Below are 26,305 nucleotides of genomic sequence, written 5' to 3' on the forward strand. Positions count from 1 at the left end.
ATGCGTAATATTCAAAACATATCCCAGTGATTTATTTCTTTATAAACTAGAATATACTGTACCAACCACTCTTCTTGTCTGTTTGGGCATAAACTCAGCTGCTTAAAGAAAACAAGCTGGGAAGACTGAGATCAGAATCTGACAAGGAACATTCCGCACAGATGCTGCCCTCTGGTTATGACCTCACATGGTGGAAGTGAGCTATTCTCAGACGTTTCCTTGAATAGAAGTGCTTACCCAAACTGTAACCCCAAACGTCACTCCTAGGGGTTACATTTTGAACATCAGAAATTTGGAAAGACATACTCTTTTTCATCCATAGCACCAGTAAATCCAGAGGCTAAATCCTAAGTCTATACTGCATGCAGGTGGTGAATGTCAGTAAGCACCATCCTCCAGAGAAGGCAACTGCTCCACATCTGTCTCATGTGCTCTCAGTGCTCCTCAGCTCCACCCATCTTCCCTTCTCTGTGTTCATGAGTGTTCAACTCACAGCCTCCATTCAGAGGACCCACAAACTTGTTTTTCCCTGCAAACACAGATAAAGCACGGGTAAATATTACCCTATTACCCGAGACACAAAAGCCAAGATCAAGGTTAGTTAACTTGTGATGAAGGAGCAGAAGTACTCCATTGGAGGAATTTTCGGGAGCCTTATGGAAAACCAGAGTCAGGGCACTGAAGAAAACTATTGGAGTGTATTTTATTGTGTTACCTTTGTTGGATCACTCATCACAATGGCCTGTTGGTAGGCTCACCAGTAAAATGGGCACATTTCATCTTCTACACATTCACATTCAGACCTTTAACTTCTCATTGGAAGCCATGGTAACTTGTTTTGCTGGGGTTACTGTAGACACCATACTTCTCTTCGTGCACAGATTGAATATTAGACCATCAATTTTCATGAATATCTCATCTGACTCCATTGATTTTTATCCAAATTAACCTGCCTAGAGGGTTTTCTAATATATAGTTTTCTACCAGGCTTTTTTTGTTTTTCTGTAATCTATGTTCATGCTATACTTGTAATAGAAATGGTTAATTATTTTGTGTGTGTGTGTGTGTGTGTGTGTGTGTGTGTGTGTATTAATGGAAAGATAACCTTTAAGAAAGTAAACTAGGTTTATTTACTTCACTGTATCAGAATGAGGATTTTTCTTCATGTACAGATTTTTCATCAAGTACTGGTGGGTCTATCATAGCAATGTGGTTTAAGGTAGGGTCAGACCCATTTATAGCTGTCCTTTTTATATATGATTAGTGATCTATTATTTTTCAAGTAATTAGTTTTTATACTAATTATTGCATATAATGCTATACTATATTAGTATTGATTTAGAAACTACATTATTGATTGATTGATTGATTGATTGACTGACTGACTGATTGTTCTTTTAAAAGGGTCTCATGCAACTCAGGCTGGCCTCAAACTCAGTATGTAGCTAAGGCTAGACTTTAACTCCCAGTTTTCCTAAGTGCTGAGATTGTGGGCCTAAAGTACTATGTCCAGTTTTAATATTTCAATATTTCTTTTTAATGCTATGATTTTATATCATGTTAATATTTAGCAAAACAAGTCATCTGACTTATTGCTTTAATTCCAAAATAACTCTCTCTCTCCATATATATATATATATATATATATATATATATTTCTATAGAAATTCTGATAGTTGCTATTGCTAGTGTCTTCTTTCTAAAAGTTCTCATTACAATTGTCATTAAAATGATGTTGAGTCTATTTGTAGACTGACCTGGGCAGGTGGATGCCCAGCCACTATTAGCATCTGTCAACACAGTGTATTTCTGCTTGCACTGAACTTCATTTTATTTATTTGATATTCATTTACATTTTAGAGAACAGTCTGAGAGATTGACTTCAATATGCCTCCTGAAAATGACTCCTAACTTGTAAAGTCTACCATCCCTGTCAGTAGTGTGCAAACAAAACACCAGAAGTGGAACTTCAGCATTCATTATCACTCACTCAGAGCTATTCTGTGGACTGAATGGTAGCAAGATGGATTGTTCAGTTAGAATAAGGGCCCCAAGGAAAGCCTCAGAGTTTGACTTCTGGCTGCTCTATACTGATTTGGCTCATAAATTAATCCCATTTTTCTTAACTGTAAAAACAGTATCAAAATAGTGTCTGACTCAGGAAGCTGTTGTGAAGATTGATGCCAAGGGCACAAGAGATGTAAACCATGTGCCTAATAGGTGGCTCATTGCAAACTCATTAAGTTCTCCCTCTGTGAATGAATGAATCTGCCTACTGATGAGTGCACAGGATCTAGAACCTTAATCATGATGAATATCCATCACTCCTCATAGAACAAACCAAGACAAAGCCTTATGAAAGGAGAATGCACCTATGACTACATTTAATGCATTGATACTTGTTCTTAAAGAGACACTCAATTTATACTGCTCATCCTTGATTTCTAAGTCCAACCAGAAAAAATTCCAAGGCTTAAAACTTGTTGTCTTAAGTTTTGGGGATGCTTCATGAGTCCATAGGATCAGATGTTTGAGTATTTTGGTCTCCAATTGGCAGAACTTTTTGGGAAGAATTAGGAGGTATGGCATTGTCAGATGGGGTGTATTGTTCAAAGTAGGCAGAGTTTAAATGCTGGAATTAGGCCCAGTCTCCCTCTCTCCCTCTCCCTCTCCCTCTCCCTCTCCCTCTCCCTCTCCCTCTCCCTCTCCCTCTCCCTCTCCCTCTCCCTCTCCCTCTCCCTCTCCCTCTCCCTCTCCCTCTCCCTCTCCCTCTCCCTCTCCCTCTCCCTCTCCCTCTCCCTCTCCCTCTCCCTCTCCCTCTCCCTCTCCCTCTCCCTCTCCCTCTCCCTCCTTCCCCCCCCTTTTTCTCTCCCTAACCTTCTCTCTTGCTGCTGCCTCTGTTCCTGCTGGTCATTGTGATTGAAGATATAAACCTCTCAGCTACTGCTACTGTGTCATGCCTGTCTGCTCCCTGACATGTTGATAATGGACTAACACTCTGAAATTTTAAGCAAACCGTCAATTAGATTCTTTCTCTTGTAAGAGTTGTTTTGGTCATGATGTTGTTTCATAGCAATTGACCAGTAACTAACAAATCTATAGTTCTTCAAGATATGCAGATTAGTTAAATCTACTTATTATGCTCCCCAAAGCAGAATTTTCATATCTCTGTGATCCATTATGTAGATAACCGAGTTTTCAGAAAAGTAAATAGCTTGGCCAAGGCTAAGCAGCAGGATCAAAACTGGTTCCTGGATTCAGCTTTCCTGACTCTATCATCATTCTTTCTACACACCAACCTCCAAAACCAAGACTGAACACTCAGCAAAGTCCCCGAGGATCCATATATCTAAGGAGATCAATTCATGAAGGACATTGGACAGTGAATTGAATGACATTGTAAAGCCTTCCATAACTCTGTACTCCACAGAGCTCTTATTCAATTAATCTGATGAGAATAGTGCGATTTACTTTCTCACACATTTGAAAGGAAACAATTCTATTTCTTTTTCCCATTAATTAATTTATTTATTCACTTTACATCCCAATCACAGTCCCCTCTCCTTCCAGTCTACACCCTCACCCAGCCTCTCCCTACACCCATCTTCTCCTTCTCTTCTGAGAAAATGGAGGGCTCCCTTTGGTACCAACCCACCACACACCTCATGCCAATGTAGGACTTGACACATCCTCTCTCATTGAGGCCAGACAAGGCAGTTCAGAACAGAATCTACAGGTAGGCAACAGATTCAGCCTACCTACTGTAGTTGTTGGGGGACCCACATGAAGACCAAGCTATACATCTCTTGATATGTACAGGGGGCCTAGATCCAACCCATATATGCTCTTTAGTTGGTTGTTCGGTCTCTGGGAACCTCCAAGAGTCCATGTTACTTGGCTCTGTTGGTCTTCTAATGGAGTCCTATCCCCTCCAGGTTCTTCAATCCTTCCTTCAACTCTTCCACAAAACTTCTCAGCTCCATCAAAAGTTTGTCTGTGGGTCTCTGCATCTGTTTTGGTCATCTGCTGGATGGAGTCTCTAAGAGGACAGTTATGATAGGCTTCTGTCTGAAAGCATAACAGAGTATCATTAATAGTGTCAGGGATTGGCTTTTGCCCATGTGATGAGTCCCAAGTTGGGCCAGTTATTGGTTGGCCATTCCTCAGTCTCTTTTCCTACAGAGAAATAGTAATCAAAACAGCATGGTATTGATATAGAAAAAAAAAGTCAGACAATGGAATCAATTTAAAGACCCAGAAATAAACCCTATGGACACCTGATTTTTTGGACAAAATAGCCAAAAGCATACAATGGGAAAAAGAAAGCATCATTAAATGATGTTAGTCTAACTGAATGCCTGCATATGGAAGAATTCAAATAGATCCATATTTATCACCCTGTACAAAACTCTAGTCCAAATGGATCAAAGACCTCACCATAAACCAGAAGCACTAAATATACTAGAGAAGAAAGTGAGGAATAGCCTTGAACTCATTGGTACAGAAGACAACTTCCTGAGCAGAACGCCAATAGCTCAGGCACTAATATCAACAATAAGTGGAACTTCATGAAACTGAAAAGCTTCTGTAAGGTAAAGGACACTATCAATAAGACAAAACAGCAGCCTACAGATTGGGAAAAGATCTTCATCAACCCTATATCCAACAGAGGACTAATATCCAAAATATATAAGAAAATCAGGAAGTTAGACATCAACAAACCAAATAACCCTATTAAAAATAGCGTACAGAGCTAAACAGAGAATTCTCAACAGAGGAATCTCTAATAGCCAAAAAGTATTTAAAGAAATGTTCAACATCCTTAGTCATCAGAAAAATGTAAATCAAAATAACTCTAAGATTCCTCCTTAGAACAGTTAAGATCAAAAACTCAAGAGATACCACATCCTGGCTAGGATGTGGAACAAGGGGAACATACATCCATTGCTGGTTGGATTGCAAACTTGTATAACTACTCTGGAAATCAATTTGACAATTTCTCAGAAAATTGGGAATAGAAACAAAACCCAGCTATACCACATATACTGGGCATATACTCAAAAGATACTCCATCGTACCACAAAGACACTTGCTCCACCATATTCATAGCAACTTTATTCATAATAGCCAGAAACTAGAAACAATCTAGATGTCCCTCAGTTGATGAATGGATAAAGTATGGTTCATTTATACAATGGAATACTACTCAGCTATTAAAAGTAAGAACATAGTGAAATCTGTAGACAAATGGATGGGACTAGAAAACATCCTGAGTGAGGTAACCCAGACCCAAAATGACATGCATGGTATACACTCACTTATAATTGGATATTAACCTTAAGGTACAGGATACCCATGCTACAATTCTATATACCCAAAGGGGCTAAGTAACAAAAAAGGGCCCAAGAAAAATGCTTGAATCTCTCTTAGAAGGAGAAGTAAAATAGTCAATGGTTGTGGATAGAGGGAGGGAAATGATTGGGAAAGGGGATGGGGAGGGGAATGGCATGTAGGAAAATCAAATGTAGGGAGAATCAGGAGGGTGAAAAGAAATTGGTCTGGGTATGGGGGTGAGGCTCCAGGGTGTGCCAGAGACCTGGAGTTGGGGAGGCTTCAGGCAGTCTATGAAGGTGACTATAGCTGAGACTCCTAACAATAGAGGATATGGAGCCTGAAGTAGCTACCTTCTGTGCCATAAAGGACCCCTAGTAGAGAAATAAGGACGCCAATTTACCTACATAACCTTCCACAGATCCCCTTTTGTGATATCTTGCAAATCTCAAAACCTTACTAAGCCTGGTAACCAAGGGAATCATTTTCTGAGCTCCATAGCTCTGTGCAGATATTCCTGACATCAGCTGAAGCTTGCCATCAGAGGGACAGGCACTTGCCCAAAGGACAGGCTTTGGACCATTTATTCTGTCTTTTTCTTTATGTTAGACCACAGGATTGGGCAATTAGTGTAAATGTTCATCATCACATTTTAGAACAGCTTGGGAAACTCAGAGAGAATGTGCCAGGGTGAAACCTCATTTATGTCCAGTGCTATAGCAGGTACTCTGAGCTACCCCCCATACCTGGGGCACCTGCTGGCTCTGGGCTGTGTGCTCTAAAGTTCTGATGCATCTGCATTTAACCCAAGTAGGCTCTTATATGTCTAGCCACAAGTGTGGCAAGTACAAGCACTGGGTTAGAACTGAGGTTTTGGTTTCCCAATAGATATGCAGTGCTTTCTGATAGCATGAGCATGCATAAGCTAACTCAGGAAAAAACTGTTTTTAAGGTCTTACTCGAAGACAAAGAAAGAGGAAGTTTCCACTCTTCTTGACAGCCAATTCCTCCCCTGACCCAACCCAACTCAGTAGCTAAAATTTTAATCACATTTTCTCCTTTAGATTAAACCTGATACATCCCGTATAATCTATGACACTTTAAAACTCACTGTAACATTGTTAAATAATGATATTGTTGACTGACTGCAAGGCAAACTCTTAAGAGGAATAATGCGGTTAACTGCATGTACCCAGGAAGTGGGTTGTTTTTTTAGAGTCTCTGCACACTCTTTGCCCCCGCCTATTTTTTTTTTCTCTTAAGTACTGAAATTAAGCAGCAACTAGCACAGACCTCCCCTTAGGACATGTGACCTTACTCCTTTCCGTTTTGTTGAAAGAGTCGCTAAAAAGGAGTTGATGGCAGTTTTAATAGCAAGTCATCATGGAGAAAAGGTATGTACCTTATGTTTGTACTGCGTGTTAACTACTTGAAAGTATTGCTGGTATGAATATATAATCGTTTCTACAGAATGCATTGCTCTTACCTGTGACCCAAACATCAGCTTGTTTCCTTCAGTGAAAAAAAAAAGTGTATTTTTTTTTTTATAACTGTAACTGACAAGTTCATAGTTCATTTATGGAAAGACTATGCTAGTATTTTTACGATTTTAGTCTAACATGTTAAAGACTAAGTGTAGAAAAGTTTTAGACTGAAAGTGCTTTTAAAAGAAACTGTTAGTAAAATACATGAGACCATGCACCCTTAACTGGTAGCTACTTTGAAACTCTCATTATCCACAATTCAGGTAACGAGAGAAAAGGGCCAATATAAATGACCATAGGAAAGGGATTCTTAAATTTCGATGTGAAAAATAATCATTCTCAGGCATTCTATAAAGCACTATAAGAAGATTCTCAAACATAGTCTGGCAAAATAGCCGCTACGGAGCAAGAAAGTTTTATCACCTAAAAAGATAAGCTCCGTCACAACTGAGTATTTCTCCTAACATTTATGTGTTGAGTTGGATAACATCAGGCCAGTTTTCTAATTCATAAATAGACATTTATGTTGAAAACAAAAGTTTCACCTGATTTCACTGGAGGCTGTTTCTCGGGAGAGGGCTCACTTGACAGCATCCTTTTGTCATTTAAAGTAACAGTATTTTGAAGGTTTTTTTTTTTTTTTTTTTTTTGAAATAATAAACCTTTGAAATGAAAAGGATTTGCTCATTGGAAAGCAGCAAGAGCTTTTCTTAGCTACTGACATTGTGGCACTGTCTCTGTGCGTTCTAACGCAGGGTACAGATATCATCAAAATGTTGCTAATCTGAGACAAATACCTAAACAAATCTAACTGGAGAGTTCTGAAAAAAATTAATAAAAGCACAGATATGATCCCCTTGTCCCTAATATTATTTTATCCTGCTGGTGGATAAGGAAGTGATACCCCACAATGCAGATATAGGGGGTTATTAAAAATGGTTACCTTCTTGGTAAATGGCAACAATCTTTTTCTTTTATTGTGCTCTATTAAAAGACACTTATAAAATTTTTTGACATGGTCAGTTTTAAAGGAAATTATTCAGCAGGCTGACACACTCCTGTCACAGTGCATTTTAAGCTCTCTTCAATTGTCTACACCACAGCTAGCTACTTGTTGACTGTTAAAATGATTACAGAAAAATAGAGATTAGAGACGTGGTATCCGATACTTTTTATTGTTAGCATGTCAGAAGCTCTTGGTAATATATACTTGCTTTGATATTCTGATTAGAATTTCAATTTGTTGTATTTCCTCTCCGTGGAAAGCAGTATTTAAATCTGTCTTCAATATTGCGCTGCTGAGACTTTGCATTCTGAGCTGTATTCTTCAGATAATTTTGTTGATACATTATTGCTGAATTCATTGTATTATAAAAAGAACAGCACATGAATAGAGGTGATAGAACCCACACACTAGCAAAAAATGAATGTTCAGGCAAACATCTGAAGTAAGAAAAAGACCATGAAGGTTTAAAATATTTAATATAATTGAAAAACAAATTATTTGTAATAAGTGTCTTTACAGATACTGTTAATGTCACATGTTTTTTGGTATGAAATGAAGGACAAATTAAGACAGTTTGAGAGGGATGTAGACAAAGCAGCAAGTGAAGATACATAAACTGATGATTTCAGATCTGTTTTGCAAAACAATGGTGCAAAGATTCTGGACTATTCAGATCAAATCTTAAGGGACTTGGATTACAAATGAGTTATTCCAGATCATTCTGTTTTTGTGCATGTCGAATAGCTAGGTAAGTTTTAGTGAAATGAAACAAGGCAGAGAATTTTATTTTCAAACTCACTGCAGAGCAAGAGCTGGTAAAGAACACCATGCTTTTTACTTGGGGCCAGCCACCTTTAGAAAGAAAAAAAGGATTTCCTGTGTACCTTCCCTTTGCTGTTTCTTGGCCGTTTGTCACTGTGTGCCCCACGAAGTGTCTCATCTAGAATCACACAGTTTACTTATCCCATGATACAAAACATCGGGACTCTAAGGCAAGCATCCTTGTCCTTTAAAGGCAGGCTACATGGTTTTGATGTCCTTGCCAAGCCTTCTCTGTCAAGCATAGCTCTAGTATGATCTCTCAGATAACAGGATTCAAATGACCATTTTAGTGTTGAAAATTTCCAGTCTTGTTTAAAAAAAAAAAAAATGGTATGTGATAACCAGTTGGAAATAGTCCAGGACAGAGTGTCTTGCTACCCCCAGTCCAATCTGTGATATTTAAAGACAGAATTTCCGAGAGTGTCTAACAAAACCTCTGCAATATAGCTTCAGAAAATTTTGACGTTTTCATACACAACATACTTGGCATGATGTAGGCATAGACTGTTGTGAATGAGTGAGTGTGATGTGTATGTACATGCAAGTGTGCTTGTGAAGGTGCACATATGTGTGTGTCTGCATGCTCACTCATGTTTGTGTTTGTGCATAGGCCAGAAGTCACATGTCGTCCTTAATTCTTCACAATCACACGTCTCAGTGACCGTGTAGCTCACTTACTAAGCTAGACTGGATGTCCAGAGAACTCCAGGCATCCTCCCATCTCTGCTTTTCCAGCACTGAAATTACAAACCCAGGCCCCAGTTTCTGAACTTTTATGTGGAAGCTGGGAATCTAAACCCTGATCTTCATGCTTGGGTAGTAAGGACTTTACCTACCAAACCATTTGCCTTGATTAAAGATGTGTTTTGTTTTGTTATTTTAAGTCTTTAAGGCTCTGAAATGAACTGTTCGGATATCATAATTTTATAATGTGAAATACATGTTATATGACAAAAGTAAAAGATGAACTTAGAATTTTTATGAATCTTACCTGATAGTAAACACAATCCTTTTTGTTGCTGATGATGCAAAGCTAGCCCGGGTATCATGAGAGTGCTTGATTCACGACAGCTCCACAGAACACAAGGTCAGGAATAGCAGGATCCAGGATCTCCCCTGCAACTCGACTCTTAGGATTAGGTCTTCATACCTTCTATGAAGTCTGCAGAAATTCTCATTGACTCAACAGCAGAGCTTCAGGCTAGTGTTTTATCCTTTCTGCAAACTTGATGGCAAAAGAATACTTTTCCCATCACCACGATAAGACCTAAGGTTTGTCTCTGACTTCATTCACTGGGATCAGATACAAGAGCCCTGGAATTTAAACTCAGGTCCTATCTCACCCAATGAGTCTATACCTGTAGCACATGGTTTTTCTCAGACAGAAATATTCTGCTGAATTAGGAAGTGAAGCACTTTCCCAGAAGGGTTATTGTGCTTCTCAAAAACCACAGGATCTCACTCCAGTGTCACAAATGGTTGCATTTGAAAGTATTGCTCCCAACTTCTCCAAAGATGTAATTAGACAGAAATACATTAAAGGGAGGTCTGAGTAAAATAAGAGCTTGCAGGAAACTGAATTGAAAATATTTTCAACAGCCATTTATGCAAACATTTTTTGAACATTGTGAGGTTTATTATAATCTAGGACAAAAGTTATCATATTTTGAAAGATTTATTTGCTTGTATTTTACATGTATAAGAGTTTTGCCTGTGTGTGTGTGTGTTTCTGCACATCACGTGACAGCTATGGTGCAGAGGACAAAAGAGGGTGCTAGGTCCCCGGAAACTGGAGTTACAGACAGTTGTGAATCCTAGGAACATAACCCAGGTCCTCTGCAAGAACAGCCAGTTCTTATTACAATGCAAATTAAGCATATTAGTTACCACAAAATGGTACAGAGCATGTTCAATCTGGACTCATAAACCCATTCAAAAATTTGCTGCTATTGCTGTTTGCCAGGCCACAAACTAGAAAAAAATTTGTGACTAGTAAATACACCATTTGATCTTTCCAGTCAGATAATTCAGGGAAATTGTGTGGTGGGCTTATGGTGAGTTTCTAAAGAGCAGGAAATGGATGTATCAAACTTTGCAAACACAGGCAATGGCAGACAATCTCAAAGCAGGAATGAAGGGTCCAGGTCTGCTGAAAAGTGATGAAATGCAAAGGGGAGGGCAGAGGGATGGCTGGACCATCAAGAAGTGTACCTGCTATGCACCTGGCATCTACCTGCTGAGCACAGCAACTCAGAGATGACAGCAATTGTGAGTGGCAGTGTCCCTGCTCAAGACTCCACAGTGGCAGATAGTGGGTTTCCTTGTGTGAGCATTAGTCTGCCTCTTCAATTTGTCTCGCTGTTGAGTGCTGTACTCCTTGGAATTTGCAGACAGGCTGAACTTAGTGACAAATTAGGACATTCTTCATGTCCTTGTAACTCTTGTGTTCCTATCCACACTTCATGAGAGCAACAGGAGAAGCTTCAGAGAGAATGCCTCTGGCTGCTTCAGCTTCTACAGTCAGAGGGGGACGTCAGCAGACAGACTGCATGCTCATGCTTCTCAGATTTCATAAACTAAGAAAATTGTATCTTGATCTAGTTTAGTGTGCTATCTCTGCTATTATGATTGAAGTTGTGTTTGTTTTAAAAAATCATATCTGTTTTCACTGTAAAGGAGGGGGTTTGTGTAATTCAAACAGACAAACAAACAAACAAACAAACAAAAATCTAGTGACATTCCAGCCTGGGCATGAGATCTTGAAGAAAGTAAGAAACCAAACCAAGGATAGCTTAGCATCCATGAAACAAATTTTTCTAAAGACTGTGGAGGGGGAGATTGCACTGTGAATGCTCAAAGGAAGGAGAGAAAGAATGCAAATAAAACAATACATCCAGAAACCCAACAGGTCTCAAAGGAGCCAGAGACAGATGGGTGTAATCACTAGCTCAAGTAGATAAATAACCTTAAACAGAAGGAAGCAGGCTTTAATGAGTTTGAATGTAGATGAATTGGATATAGATAAGATGAAATGAGGAGAGGAAGTTGAGGGAATTCATGCTTCCTAGTTTCTGTCTTCCCTGAAACAGTTGGAAGCTCATCTGATGACAGTGAGTACTTCCAGGTGCCAAAAACCAGATGGAACATTTTATTTAAAAACGGCCCTAGTCGATAACACAATACAATTGTAGGGTTTTATTTAAAAAAAATAAAAGATTCTTAGATATAGTTTTACAACATAGCCAAGGCAGGCCTCAAAGGTTTTGTGTAGCCTATGCCAGACTCTCTCATGTAGGCCAGGTTGGCCTATAACTTATGCCGGTTCTCCTACATCACCCTCATGTGTGCTGGGAACACACCCATGAACCACCATTCTCAGTGTCCTATCTCTACTGCTGTGATGAGATACTCTGAGGAAGTAACTTAGAAGGAAAAGGTTTATTTCAGCTCAGGGCTCAATGTTATAGACTATCATTGTAGGAGAAGTCACAATGTCAGCAGATTGAGACAGCAAGCAACTCTGTGTCCACAGCAAAGAATCAGAGAGAAAATGAATGAATGTGTGCTTTCTAGTACTGAGCACATTCACCATCTCATATAGCCCAGTGTCTTCTGCCCAAGTAATGTCTCCCCAACAATTAAGACGGGTCTTCCCATATCAGGTTGAATATACTCAAGATAACCCCACAGAGACATTCCCAGAAAGCCATCCCCAAGGAGATTCTCTGTTTTGTCAAGGCTAGTTACCTCATCCACATACAATTGTATATTATTTAGTAAATTTTTTCTATTTTAATAAAAATAGCCTAATTGAATTAAAGTCTATAATGAACTTCAGCTTCAAAATTGTATCCTGTAAAGTGTTGAGTATTATTGGTGAAACAAAATATTAGATATATGTTCCAGGCAGTAGAAATTTTAAATAGTGAAGAGACATACAAACATAAGACTATGAACATAAATTTATGTGTATAAACCCAATTTCTCATGAGCATTAAAACACATACTACAGATAGACCCCCACAACTCTTCACTTGAACATATAGTGGTTATTGTACTTCCATTTTATCCAGTTTCTGAGCTGCACATACTGCATACACTATGTATACTGCACATACTGTAACATTGCACACAATGCATACACTGAACACACTGCACAGACTATACACACTGCACATACTGCAATACTGCACATACCACACACACTACACACACTGCACACACTGAACAAACTGCACATGCTACACATTCTACACTTGCTGCACATACTGCACTTGCTTTGAATACTGCTCATACTACACACACTGCAATGCTGCACATACTACAATGCTGCACACACTGAACACACTGCAATTCTGCACACACTGCACACACTACACACTGCACACACTACACACACTACACACACTACACACACTGCACACACTGCAATGTTGCACACACTGATTACACTGCAATACTGCACATACCACACACACTACACACAGTGTAATTTTGCATATATTGCACATACTGCAAGTGCTGTGCATATTGCACATACCACACATACTGCACACACTGCACACACTGCACACACTGCACACACTGCACACACTGAATGAACTGCACATGCTACACATACTGCACTTGCTATACATACTGCACTTGCTGCACATACTGCACTTGCTGCACATACTGCACTTGCTGTTCATACTGCACATACTGCACACACTGGACACACTGCACATGCTACACATACTGCACACACTGTAATGCTGCACACACTACACACACCACACATACTGCACACACTGCAATGTTGCACATACTGCACTTGCTGCACATACTGCAATGTTGCACACACGGCACACACTGCACACACTGCACATACTGCACATATTGCTTTTTTAGACCCCTCTTGTCCTGTAACCTCTCGTTTGGTTTCTCAGAGTGCCCTGATCTGTTTTCCTTCTGACTAATTTGGGTGGATGATCATTCTTAGTATCTTTTCTGGACTTTACCCCACCATCCTGATCTGCAAACACTGAAATCATCTAGATCAGTCTTGGGATGTACAGTTAGTTATGTCCTAGATGTTTCTTTCTAGGTAATCTTTAGTTCTGTGACTGTAAATTTTATCTATATACTAATTAGATCTTGAGATAAAACCTTTGTTCATAGCACTAAAACTGTAAATGCAATTGGCTACCAATCATCTTACCATGAATGTACATGACAAGACAAAATAACTATACCAAAACAGTCCCTTGAGATAGCTATAAGAGAGAGGTTGTTAAAAAGCTTGCTAAAGAAGTCTGCACATTTAAATTCTAACCCCCAGAATCCATGTCAAAAACAAGATACAGTACACATGGCTCTATAATCTTAGTGAGGTTGAAACAGAAGAGTCACCCAGAAGCCCATAGATCAGCTAGCCTGAAGAACACAGTGAGGCAGAGACAAAGAGAAACTCCACCTCAAGAATACAAAGTGGAAAATAAAAACCAACATCAGAAAGTTGTCTACTGAAATTCTGAACTCTATACCTCTACACTCCTGCTGGCGGGTATCTCTCTCTCTCTCTCTCTCTCTCTCTCTCTCTCTCTCTCTCTCTCTCTCTTACACGCACACATAAACACACACACACACACACACACACACACACACAAGAGACCTTTCAAAAGCAAACCAAAGTAGTTAATTAAGCACTGCCACTGCCCCTCAACCCACAATGCTCTTCTTCCATCATCCATAATTATTGCACCATCTCTCTGTCTACCTGGAGCAACCTAGAATTTTGCTCAGTTACCCTCCTTCCTTCTCTTTCCTCTAAACCCATTCTACTCCCTGAGCTGTAAGGAAATTCTGAGAACTACAGACAGAGCTTTCCCCATACTGTTTATGTTTCACTGATGGCTTTCCTAAAGTGTCCCTTCTTTCTTAGACTTATTTTTATTACGGTGTTTGTTGGTATAATGGTTTTCTACCCAAAACTCTGATAAATGGATACACTAAAATGTGCAATGCCATGAAGTTTTAGACAAAAATCACACCAATCAATTCACTCTTCTTCTTCTGTTCCTGAAGAGGCAGCACGGCAAAAGCAATTTATAAAATAAGGCTTTTAATTGAGTGTTTGCTTCTAGTTTCAGAGAGTGAGTTCATGACAATCATGGCAGAGTACTAAGCAGGCAGGCAGGCAGGCATTGTGCTGAGAGAGTAGCTGAGTAGCTGAGTGTTTGCAAGTTGAGCTGATAGCCATGGGGCAGATAGAAGGACAAAGAACAAGAGTGACTGTCAGAGACAGAGACGAAGACAGACACAGAGAGAATTAACTGGGAATGGGAAGGGCCTTTAAAACCTCAAAGTTCACCCCTAGAGACACACTTCCTCCTACCAGACAACACCTCTTAGTTCTCCCCAAACACTTCTATAAACAGGGGTTAGGGTGGGGGGTGGGAGTCTGGAAGGTGACAAGCATTCAAATATGGCCTATGGAGGCCATTCACATTCGAACCACCATACTCTCTAGTCAAATGTCGCACAGGGCAATGCTTATTTGTGTATATTTTTCTTAACTCACAGAGTTGAGTTTGAGAAATCCTACAACATTTCTGGTTGCATTTTTGAACTAAAAATGAATTTTTTTGCTGTAGTATATTATTAGCTACGTTTCGAGGGAACGATATCTTACTAATCTTAATGATATTGCTGAAGAACAAATATATAGAAAAAATAATGTGTAATAAATAAACTCCTTCTATTATGTTTTGAAACATACTGCCTTACAAATCATTGTTATTGTTTAAGCGGATCTATTTTAACTGTATCTGAGTTCTTAGGTGCATAAAACATTGATTTGCTACTTACATTTTGACTGATAGATCTACACTTTGTAGGAGGGAATTAGACCAAAGCAGAGGACAACCTGATGTATGTTTTGTCTTCAACTCCGCACTTTCGCCATTTCTATTACCGTCACCGCAGCAGACTTATGCTCTCCCCCCTAGCTTTTCCAAGGAGTAGCTGAAGTGGCATTTTGAAGACATAGACAATGCAGTTCTCGTCTAAGTATTACTACTATACCTCAAACTACATTCAGTCCCCTCTCGTAGTTTGCAACACACCATGGACCTCATTACTCTTCTTTCATTTGCCTTTACAGGCTGATGCTTATTATTTTTCATCTATTCAGAGTCTATTTTCAGTCCACCTTGCATTTCTTTTTATTGCCAACAACTTACAACCTGCAAGGGTATTTGCTTATAATAAGCATTAAACACTCTTTTCCCAGTGAAAGAATGAATGCTGGGGAAGATGACCATGAGCTATAAAAGTAGAAAAAGATTTCTGAAGATGTGTGACATTTTCTGGTTCCAAAAATTAGAAAAATATAGAAAAGAACTTATGAATATATGTACAATAAATATCACTGACTAACTCTATGATATTGGTACCTGCTCAGCTGTGTCAGGCCTCAGGTTATGAATTGTATTTGACAGTCTTTTTGAGAATCAGAACATGCAACTCCTTGAAAACATTTATAAACTAGAAAATACTCCAAACTTTTGCCAAATAAATTTTAAGCATTTATGCAAAAGGGATTTTTAATGTAATATTTTATGTTTTCTATAGATTAATCTCCTAAAAGCTTGTATGAGCTTTATGTTTTCAATGTTGCTAGCTAATTATTGCTTTAGAGTCAACAAACAGGGCCTTGTCTGTGAAGCCCTGCAAAAGGGAGAACGGCAGGGAATGTGTGCTCATTTCAGGGAGACTTCCATCTCTGCTCCTTTATCTTACTGCTTTAACTTCGTGTTCATAATAGAAGGACCAAAAATGGAGCAGCACAGCCAACATTCATCTTTCCACCTGGTACACTGCAGAACCAAGCAACTTGCCTCTAAAGTACACCACCTTGATGGCCTTCCTACAGGAAGCAGATACAAGCAAGAAACGCTCACCGTGTAGAGTATTATGGTGCTCTCGGAATTATACAGTAGCCCTTGTTTATCAAGAAACTGGACATTACACTAAGATAAAGTTGTGATCTTAATGATCACCATCACAGCTATGGATTTTAAAGTTTTTTTTTTTTTTAAACAGACCTAAATAATATGTGGTATCTACCAAAATTATGTAAACATGTTGCTAGTTCCATTTTAAAGAGACACTACCAAAGCTTGAACAGTTAAGTATTCTAAAATACAGAGCTACTTGGTAACTGGATCATGGTGTGTGGGTAGTTCTGGGTAATGTGAAGCCCATGGCCTGTACATCATGTGATGTGCTGGTTCCCAACTCAATTCAGTGGCACAATTCAATTAAGCAATTCTGACTTTTCTTTCTTGTCTGTTTATTTTGTTAATAGGTTCTTGTTTTAGATGGTATAGCCTGAGTTAGGCTAGCCTGGTACTAGTCATCCACAGTCCTCTCTCTCCTAAGTGCTGGGGTTACAAACTGTGCCATGATACCACTCCATAGGGTCTAGAAGCCTCTGAAAGAATTCTGCTTGGCTAAAGCTGTGTCTCAATCTATGCAAACCAGCTGATTCCTCTCTGCATGTGCTGAGTTGCTTAGTGGAGCTTTAAAATGGAAGGTTATGTTACATTGGTGTCTCTGTCTATTCATTTACCTCTGATCCTCTGATCTCTGTGCCTAGTCTCAGACCTTCAATCCTAAGGCCACATGTGATAGCAACTAGCCACAACTACCTGAAAAATTATTGAAATACAGCTGGCACGCATCTCAAAGATTTAGTATGAACAATGACAAAATAGCAATCTACTAACATTTTTGTATTTATTATATGTTTATATTATTCAATTTTGAAATAGAGGACTGAATAAAATTCTTAAGACTCCTCCAAATAAGCTACAAGAAATTTATAAACTACATCTGTGATTTGCTGCTACAGTTTAGATCTTGAATGTTCCCCCCAAATCATCTGTTAGAATCTTTGTCCTCAGCTAATGACACTGTTGGAATGTGACAGAATCCTTAGCAGTCTGGCCTGCTTCAAGAAAGCATGCCATTGTAAACATGCCCGGGAAGGCATCATTTGCCCCTGGCTCAGACCCTTATTACATATGTCTTTTTGCTCTCTGGTTTCCGCAAGGATTAGATTAGATCTGTGGTGCTAGCTTTAGAACATTTGTTCCCTCAACTTTTACCATGGGACATTTTCCTTCTTAAAAGTAATGGCAATGTTTTAAGAAACATCTTGGAAAAATATGGAGACAAGTATTCTTTCATACACAGTACACATATAGACCCCCACACATATGTACATATGTGTATAAGACACACCCACATATACACATATACAAACACATGTACACACACACACACACACACACACACACACATTTTAAACCTGCATTGTAAAACTATAATTTTTGAGTTACTTAATCATTTTGAGCCTGTGTTTTCTCTTCTGTAAGATAGGAAACTTCCCCAAAAGAACAGAAACATAAGGAAAACAATGTATGTTTAAAATGTGCCTAGTGTGTTATGTAATAAAAATCTAACGGTTGCATGTATCCGTGACAGCAGCAGTAGTCATTAGATTATTGCTTGAATCTGTGGCTTTCTTTTACCTTCTCTTTATTCTTATCTAAAGATAAGAGTAGCATACTTTTTGTTCTATTTGAGTTCTAAGTATTCTTATAAGTTTGCAAAACTCATCCTGAGCAATTTCTTGCTATTAGTTTCATTTCCATCACAGAGCCATATGTGGGAACACAGTCTGATTGTACAGGGAAGAGAAAAGATGGGTTAATTCCTCTTTTGTTTGTTTTCAGTTTATAGAGAACTGTTACGTCAGAAAGCTCAAAACAGGCTTTTGCTAGAAATAGAATTCAATTTTAAAGGACTCTTATTTTTCAAAAAAGTAGTAGCCAGTCTTTAGAACTGAATTTAGTGTGAACATAGAAAAGTTAAGATGTAGGATAGAGAAAAGTATATAATTCTTTTTACTGCCTTTTAGCTTACACATTTTTTAGTTTTGTCCAAGTTTTTATTTATTTGTTTATTTATTTATTTATTTATTTATTTATTTATTTATTTAGGATGTTCACGACAGGCTTTCTCTGTGTAGCCCTGGCTGTCCTGGAACTCACGCTGTAGAGCAGGCTGGCCTTGAACTCAGAAATTCACCTGCCTCTGCCTCCCAAGTGTTGGGATTAAAGGCGTGTGCCACCGCTGCCCGGCTTGTCCAAGTTTTAAAATGCACGACCTGAGGCAGGTATGATGAGGCCATAGAGATGTGTCTGAGGAAAAAAAAAAAAAACAATAAAGAAAAGAAATTGTGAGCTACAATATATCAATTGTTGACAAGTTTGTTTTGTCTTGTTTCAGTTCTTCCCTGGGTAAACCACCTCAGTGTTCTATTATCAAGGTTAGGTGGATATACCAATCTTATTGTGAAATGGCATATACCAATATGGGGCACTGATGAGAGCCCTATGTTTAATTAGGGAACCCAAGAGCTGAGGTAACACTGTCAGCAGCTGGGCTTCTGTCCGTGGAGAGCCAGAAGTTCCCGTGGATGCTTGGCAATAAGTTCTAGATCAGCCATCTGGCTGCAAGAAATAGGATTAGCAATGGGGTGGGTACTTACTAGTGAGGCATAAGAAACCTGGATACAAGTCTGTGTGGCAGATGTGCAAAAGAGTATAAATAATGGCATAGATGTGGAGAGAGTAAGATGAAGTAATTGTTCCGGCTTCCTTTCACTCTGTTACACAATCTTGGGTGCATTTGGTTCTTGTAAGTGGGAGGCAGAGATGAAACACAGTAATGCAATGATACTTTGCACCAATCAGGAATCACAACCATTTAAAACACAATAGCAAACTTGAACATGCCCATGGTGCTGGTGGAATTGGTGACATGGAATTGTAGACCAGCACCAATCATCCGCAAAGCAACGCTGTACATAGCAACTTTGGCCGCACTGTCTGCCTTTAAGAAGCCCACAGTTAATTGAACAGATTAGACACACCCTAAATGAAGAACAAAAAATGTTAGGATACAAATATCTGTCCAGATATAATAGGAATAGCAAAAGAGGCCAGAGCAAGAGAAGAAAGTGGGAAATCACTTTGCAGTATCAAAGAGCACAACATACTCTTACTGTATGATAGGAATCACATTGAGACGACTGTGAGAAATGATGTCTGAAAAAACTCATTCAGGGTTCATCCTGCAAACAGCACACCCCATGTCTAACTTACCGTCTGAATTTACAGAGTAGAATATAAAAATGTATGGAGACTTAATGTACAGCTGCAACTCTGCTCAGTGCACATCAGATGAGGAATGTTTCTATGTATACTGATGTCAGGTGTCTTTATCAAAAACACCCCCACACCAGACAGCTCATACAAGCAAGTGTTGCTCAGAGAGAAGACTGGGGACCACAGGGAATGTATCCTCTCTAAAGGGTATAAAAGGAGCCCTCATCCAGCTGACTGCTGTCAGACAATCTGGATCACTTTGCCAACGCTAATGATTTTTTCAAGTGAGGATATGCAACGGTTTTTTTTTTTCTGTCTATTTTTTTAAAATTATTGCTTTTTGTTTAAAAAAATAAACATCAGGTCTCATTTTCAATTGAAAATTGATTCCAAACATTTTAAAACATTGTTCAGGCCCAACACCATATGTCTGTGGGCTGAATCTGGTTGGCTGACTGACTGCCTTTTCCACCTCTTGTTAATTTATAGCTGTTCTTATGGAAGCAAGAACAGGTGTCACAGAAGGAACAAGAGTCACTAACTAACTTTTGTACACTTAAGACAGCCTAAGAATCCTTAGGGATTGGTTAAAACATTGAATTATCTTTTGAGAAACCATCCATTTATATATAGCTTTTCATTTAAGTTTGTTTTGTCTGTCTAGATTTCATGACTGGGTTCATTTTCTTAACTAGAAAGAATAAATTTTCTTCTGCTGCCAACTCTCTCCAAAACATTTTAAAATCATTAAAATATGACTTCAAAAGTTTAACTTAACTGAGTAATAGAGATATATTTTTTTCAACTGACATTTTAAATCATATGATATCGACTCAGTATTATAGAGTGTCACCTGGTATCTACATGTGTGTAGATGTAGTGTTCTAGGGGATTCAAAGGCTTTCATGACTCATGTGAGGGTAGTTATAGTAGCAACATCTAAACACTGACACAATGTGTCTGTTCAAACTAGTACACACACACACACACACACACAGAGGGTGGGAGGGAGGCAGAGAGAGACAGAAAGAGATAGAGAGAGAGAGAGAGAGAGAGAGAGAGAGAGAGAGAGAGAGAGAGAGAGAGAGAGAGAACACACTCAAACATACATTCAAACATACACACACAGACTTCCCAGTACATGTTGTGAGTGATATAACCAGGGTGTAGATGCATACTCATTTCATCATATAAATAAATCTGTCTATTAACAGATGAGAAGCTCTGCATCTCATAAGGGTCATAGCAAAGGGGTTTAGCAAGTAAAGCCACTCAGAAAATAAAGAAAGCATTACCAAAATATTTTAAATAAATCCCCATACCAGTATATTTTATTATTTTATTTTTAAGATTATAATTATATCACAATTTTTTCTTATCTCCTGCCAACATTTCCTCCCTGATTTCCTTCAAATCCATAGCCTATTTTCTCAAAAATGTTAATGAATGCATATATATATGTATATATATATATATATACATATATATATATATATATATATACACATATAGAGAGAGAGAGAGAGGGAGAGAGCGCCTGCTCAGTCCATACAATGTGACTTGCATGTACTCTTATACTTTAAGTGTTATGCATTCTCCAAATTAGAATAGAAGCTTGGATAAACTAATAAAGATTACAATACAGTTCAGTGAACTGGAGCTCTGTTGGAGGTATATTATTCACCCTCATTGCTTCTATTTTCTAGCTGACAGGAGGCTCCAGGTACTATGGAAACCAAAGGAAAGCTACACTGGTTTAGAAGGAGGAGCCATCTTCCCCAAAGGTTCCTGAATTAAGATAATTGAAGCAATGGAAGGGACTAAAGATGCTAACGAAAAAAGCATGAGGACCTTCAGCTACTCAGCCCAGATAGCGCTGGATACATCCTAAGATGTGCAATGAAAATGGGATATTGGGTTTTTTTTTCAAAGATAGAGGATGAAAACTCTGCTTTAAAATTCACTTTAGATACCGTGACCTGGCCAATAGTTTTTCCTCATTTTACTCTCCTTGGCCTCTAGAAAGAACATTTGCAAGATGAACCCTTTCAACCTTCCTCTGCCTTTTAACTAGGAGAGATCTTTTGCAAGTGTTCAATTTGTTACACATTCACACTTCCCAAGTCCCTGATAGAAGCGAACAAACCAAGAGTAACAGAGTTCTCTGAACTGAATGGAAGGTGGCACAGTAGACCTGGATTCTGGGGTATGCTATGTCTGGGCTTATCTCCTATGTGAAAGGACTAATTTTCAGCGCTATTTATGGTGGAAGTTTGTTTTTAGCATCTAACTCTCATATAGAAACACTGTTTTCATACATCTAGGACTCTTCCCATAGCCTCCCCTCCTCCCAAGGACACTATTCCAACACCTGCATGCTCTAAAGTGAACTTTCATAAAACAACTATAGCTAAAACAAGAACAGGATGAAGCTAGGGATGATATAGCAATGATTTTAGCATAGCACTTATATAAGAATAATGTATAGAAGCTGGACACACTGGAGATGCCCCGCAGTCAAGAGGACTTGCTGCCTGACATGCATGCACATTGGAAGAGCTCACAGCAACCTGTAATTCCACCTCCAGGAGAGCGCAACCCTCCTTCTGGGCTCTGCCTGCACTGGCCATATGCAAATAATACACACACACACACACACACACATACGTGTGTGTGTGTGTGTGTGTGTGTGTGTATAATCAAAAATAAAAGAGACATTATAAACCTTTATAAAATAGTTTAAATGTAGGAAAATTTGAGTCCCTGATGGGTGATGGGTGAATGTGGCTTCTGAATCTCCTTGTCAATCTTACTGACTTAGAATGACTGTAGAAGACCTGGCTAAGATTGCGCTCTTAATAGCTATAAATAGCTTAAAGCTATAGACATAGATCATTGAAGACCATTGCTTTATAATTTCCCTCCTCACTTTGCTGTTATAGTCAACTGCTGGTTTTCTATTGTACTTGCATTGTTTTTCTTTCTAACTCCTAGGATAAATTTTAACCAGCCTTCAATTCAAGAGAAAATTGGTTGCTGTAGTTGTGAAAACAACTGGTCTTGGACATCAAGTTCATTTCCACCATAGTTCCAAGGCCAGGCATTCATTAGGCCACCTCTTCTTCACTAGGTATTTGAGTTGTCTCCGACCATCGCTTTCTCTACTGGAAACCTGGTCATTTGTTACTTTATCCACTTACAAGTATACAGGTCCTACTTCAACACTGCCAGTCTTTTCTGTCGATAACTGAGCTTGATGTGAAACATTACCCAGGACGTGGGTGTCTGTCATTCTTTAATGAACCACCTAGTGGATAGCTTCTGTATTGCCCCTCTGAGATTACCATTGGCTGTTTCCCATCCCTGTTGGATAGCCATGGCTTGTTACTTCAGTTGCCATTGTTGATCCTGAGTCTGACCAGGTATTTATGCCATTTTTTTTATAATGTTGGTTCTTGACAGTTTATACCCAACTGTCACTGCCTGCTGTTAGGATTGCTCTTTAGAAGCTGTTCCTTTAGATGGTTTGCTAGCTCATGGTCCCTTTTTATTTGTTCAGATTAAAGATGATACTTAAGTCAAAGCTGCAGACATACATCTATGAGCTATCCATAGGGCAATAATTTTATCCCATCTCATACCAAACACAGAATTATTCCAAGTTAAATTACAGTTTTAAAAATAAAAATGCAAACAGCAAATTATTTAAAGTGAAATATAGAATACAAATAAGTTTGGGAGTAATCTAGAATTAGCCAGGGTACATTTAGGAAAAAGGTAGTGAGCAGGAGAGGAAGGAGGGCTTGGAGGAATGGCTAAGCAGCTACGATGCTCACTGCTCTTTCAGAGGACATGATTTTTGGTTCCTAGCACTCACATACCTACTCATACCTGTAACTCCAGTTCCAGGGGATCTGATATTTTTTTGTATAGTTTCCATGGGCACCAGACACATGCTTGGTACCCATAATTGTATGTAGCTATACACTCATACAGAAAAATAAAATTGTAAAAAAGAAAGAATATATTAGAAAGTGTTAAAAATTAAGGATCCTGATAATAAAATGATAGCGTTGAAGGAATGAAAGACGACCCTGAAGTGGAAAATGTATATAATCGAAATGGATTGAATCAAGATTTCTAAAGAATTGTCACACAGCAGTAGATGAAAGACACAGCACAATGGGAAAACATAAGCACAATAAGAAAGTCAGAACCATAGTTACCTTTGGTGTGGTGAGGTAGTTACTATAAGAGAGTAAAGTGTCCTAGTGTGGTGTTTAGCTGTAATTGCTCAAAACTGTTCAGCTTGTAACAAGTAACTGAACTTTTGACACAAACACAGACATGAGCACACAGGCAAGCATGCCTTTACAGCTTCTTAACATGCTTCACGCTCATAGAAAAAGAGAGAGATCCATGTTTAAAATATATTTAAAAACAACTCTGGAAACCTTTAATGATACAGCCATAAGGCCATCATCCCTCACAACGACCGAATGTCACAATGTCTCCACCCCCCAGAAAGACCCTGTTGGCACCGAAATTCAATCCAATCAATACAGACATTGGACACATCAGCATTATGCAGTGAATAATGGACACAATAACAAATTTTCTAGATGAAACAAATGCCAGCTGTATTGACATTACTGATCACTGTTAATTACTGATGAACACTAATTGTGCAATATGCAACTTCTGCATATTTGACCCCTGCCCAGGCACAGACAGAGATAAAGTCTTGTGTAACTGCTATGAATAGCTAGACTTAACCAGCTTGATAGAGAACTTTGCCACAGTGTCAAAGCCCTTTCGGGCAGAAATTACCTTAGAACAAGAAATCCTAGGAAATAGACACCAACACAGGCTTAAATGAAATGTCTGCACTTGATACTTTTCCAGCAAAGATCATCACACACGTCTGACCCTGGAAATATCTAGATTCTGTTTGTTTGGCCAGTGTTTTCTAACTTTGTGGCTGTTGGGCAACTGGGCTGATAGTTCTCTTTAAGCGATGCTTTATACCGCTCCTTATGATAACCATCTTTTCCCTAAACTGAAAGTCCTCACATTTTCAAGACAAAGTTCACGAGAAACCAGACCAAAGATTGCCTCCCTTACATCTTATGTAGCTCTCCTTTGTATTAAGGGACTAGTTCTCCATAGAATTTCTTCCAGTCTTGAATAGTAACTGCCTCTGCTCTCACATTTTGGTCCTGTCTTTCCAATGCTTTCCCAGCAACCTAAGCATCAGGAGGAACCAAAAGTTCCACAAATCTCATTTCCTGTGTCCTTACTTCAACGCAATTGTACATGTGACCTTCATCCCTAAGAATGTTGACTTTCTTGTCACATCTTATCATGCTCTGTGTATGTCTGATGCCATTATACCAGTACTTGGATATCCAAAGCATACTTTCTAAAATCCTGGATTGTTTTCTTATGTCCTATGGTTCTCTTACCATGATGATAAGATGTATAAATAGATGAAGAAATATATGTTTATATTTGTGTTTCTCAATGGGGTGTGTGTGTGTGTGTGTGTGTGTGTGTGTGTGTGTAGGGTTTAGGCATGTGCTATGGCACATAATGGTGATCAGAAGATAATTGGGACTGAGTTATCAGTCTGTCATGGTTTTGGGTGTCAAGGTTAGGACACAGACCTGTGCAACGAAGAGCTTTGACCAGCTGACCTGTCTCATTGTCCCATACCACATCTTTTGAAAAGCAAAATGACCTTAAACAAATAACCAAGTGTCTCCAAGTTCTATAAGATGCGTTCAAGTTTCTTGAAAGCACTCGCAGATTCGCCTGAGTCAGCCCTACTGGACTTTCTCTAATTAGCTCTTCCTCGGAGCTACCCACTCTCTACCTCAATGTGGATATAAGTGTCTTTCTTCTTTGAATTTGGTGATATTAGCCTGTGAGGCTCTGATTATCCCTTCTCCAGTGACATTTTATTTATCATCAACACCAGCTCTAATGACACCTTTATCTTGACAATTTCCCCTGTTCCTTCTCTATTGCAACCTTATCAGACTCCATGGTAGACAAGTATGCTATGCCTAACTCTACCGCAAGATTCTTGCTAATTGCTGTAGAACCTGTGAGACACAACAAGCCCGTTTCTCTGGCTGAAGATCCATTACACATTGGTCTAAAAACTGGCTGCTTTGTTTCTATGAGACTCTTTCTAATGTGCTTCTGAGATAGGAGTGTGTCAATAACTTAAAATTAATGAATGTCAGAAATGCCTACCATACAGATTTTGGATCTATTCTGCTTTGGTTGTTGTTAGTTTATTTGTTTATTGTTATTGTTTTTGTTTGATTTTTTTTTTAAATGAACTCTCCACTTAGGATGGACACATGCCAGAATAATAATAGTAATATTACAATTTGCCTAAGCACCTGACCTGTCAGCCATTTTCAGTAAGTGCA

The 26,305-nt window shown here is 38.8% G+C and overlaps 1 protein-coding gene across 1 annotated transcript in view; it reads left to right on the forward strand.

Moving 5' to 3' along the window:
- Positions 1 to 6,605: 6,605 nt before the first annotated feature.
- The window catches only part of Arhgap15 (Rho GTPase activating protein 15), a 585,234-nt gene continuing 565,534 nt past the window's right edge, over positions 6,606 to 26,305 (forward strand). The window contains exon 1 of the mRNA XM_034495451.2: positions 6,606 to 6,725. Coding sequence (XP_034351342.1) covers positions 6,715 to 6,725 — 11 coding nt within the window. The 5' untranslated portion in view covers positions 6,606 to 6,714. The remainder of the gene's footprint in view (positions 6,726 to 26,305) is intronic.

Source organism: Arvicanthis niloticus, chromosome 2 (assembly GCF_011762505.2).
Source record: "Arvicanthis niloticus isolate mArvNil1 chromosome 2, mArvNil1.pat.X, whole genome shotgun sequence".
NCBI lineage: Eukaryota > Metazoa > Chordata > Mammalia > Rodentia > Muridae > Arvicanthis > Arvicanthis niloticus.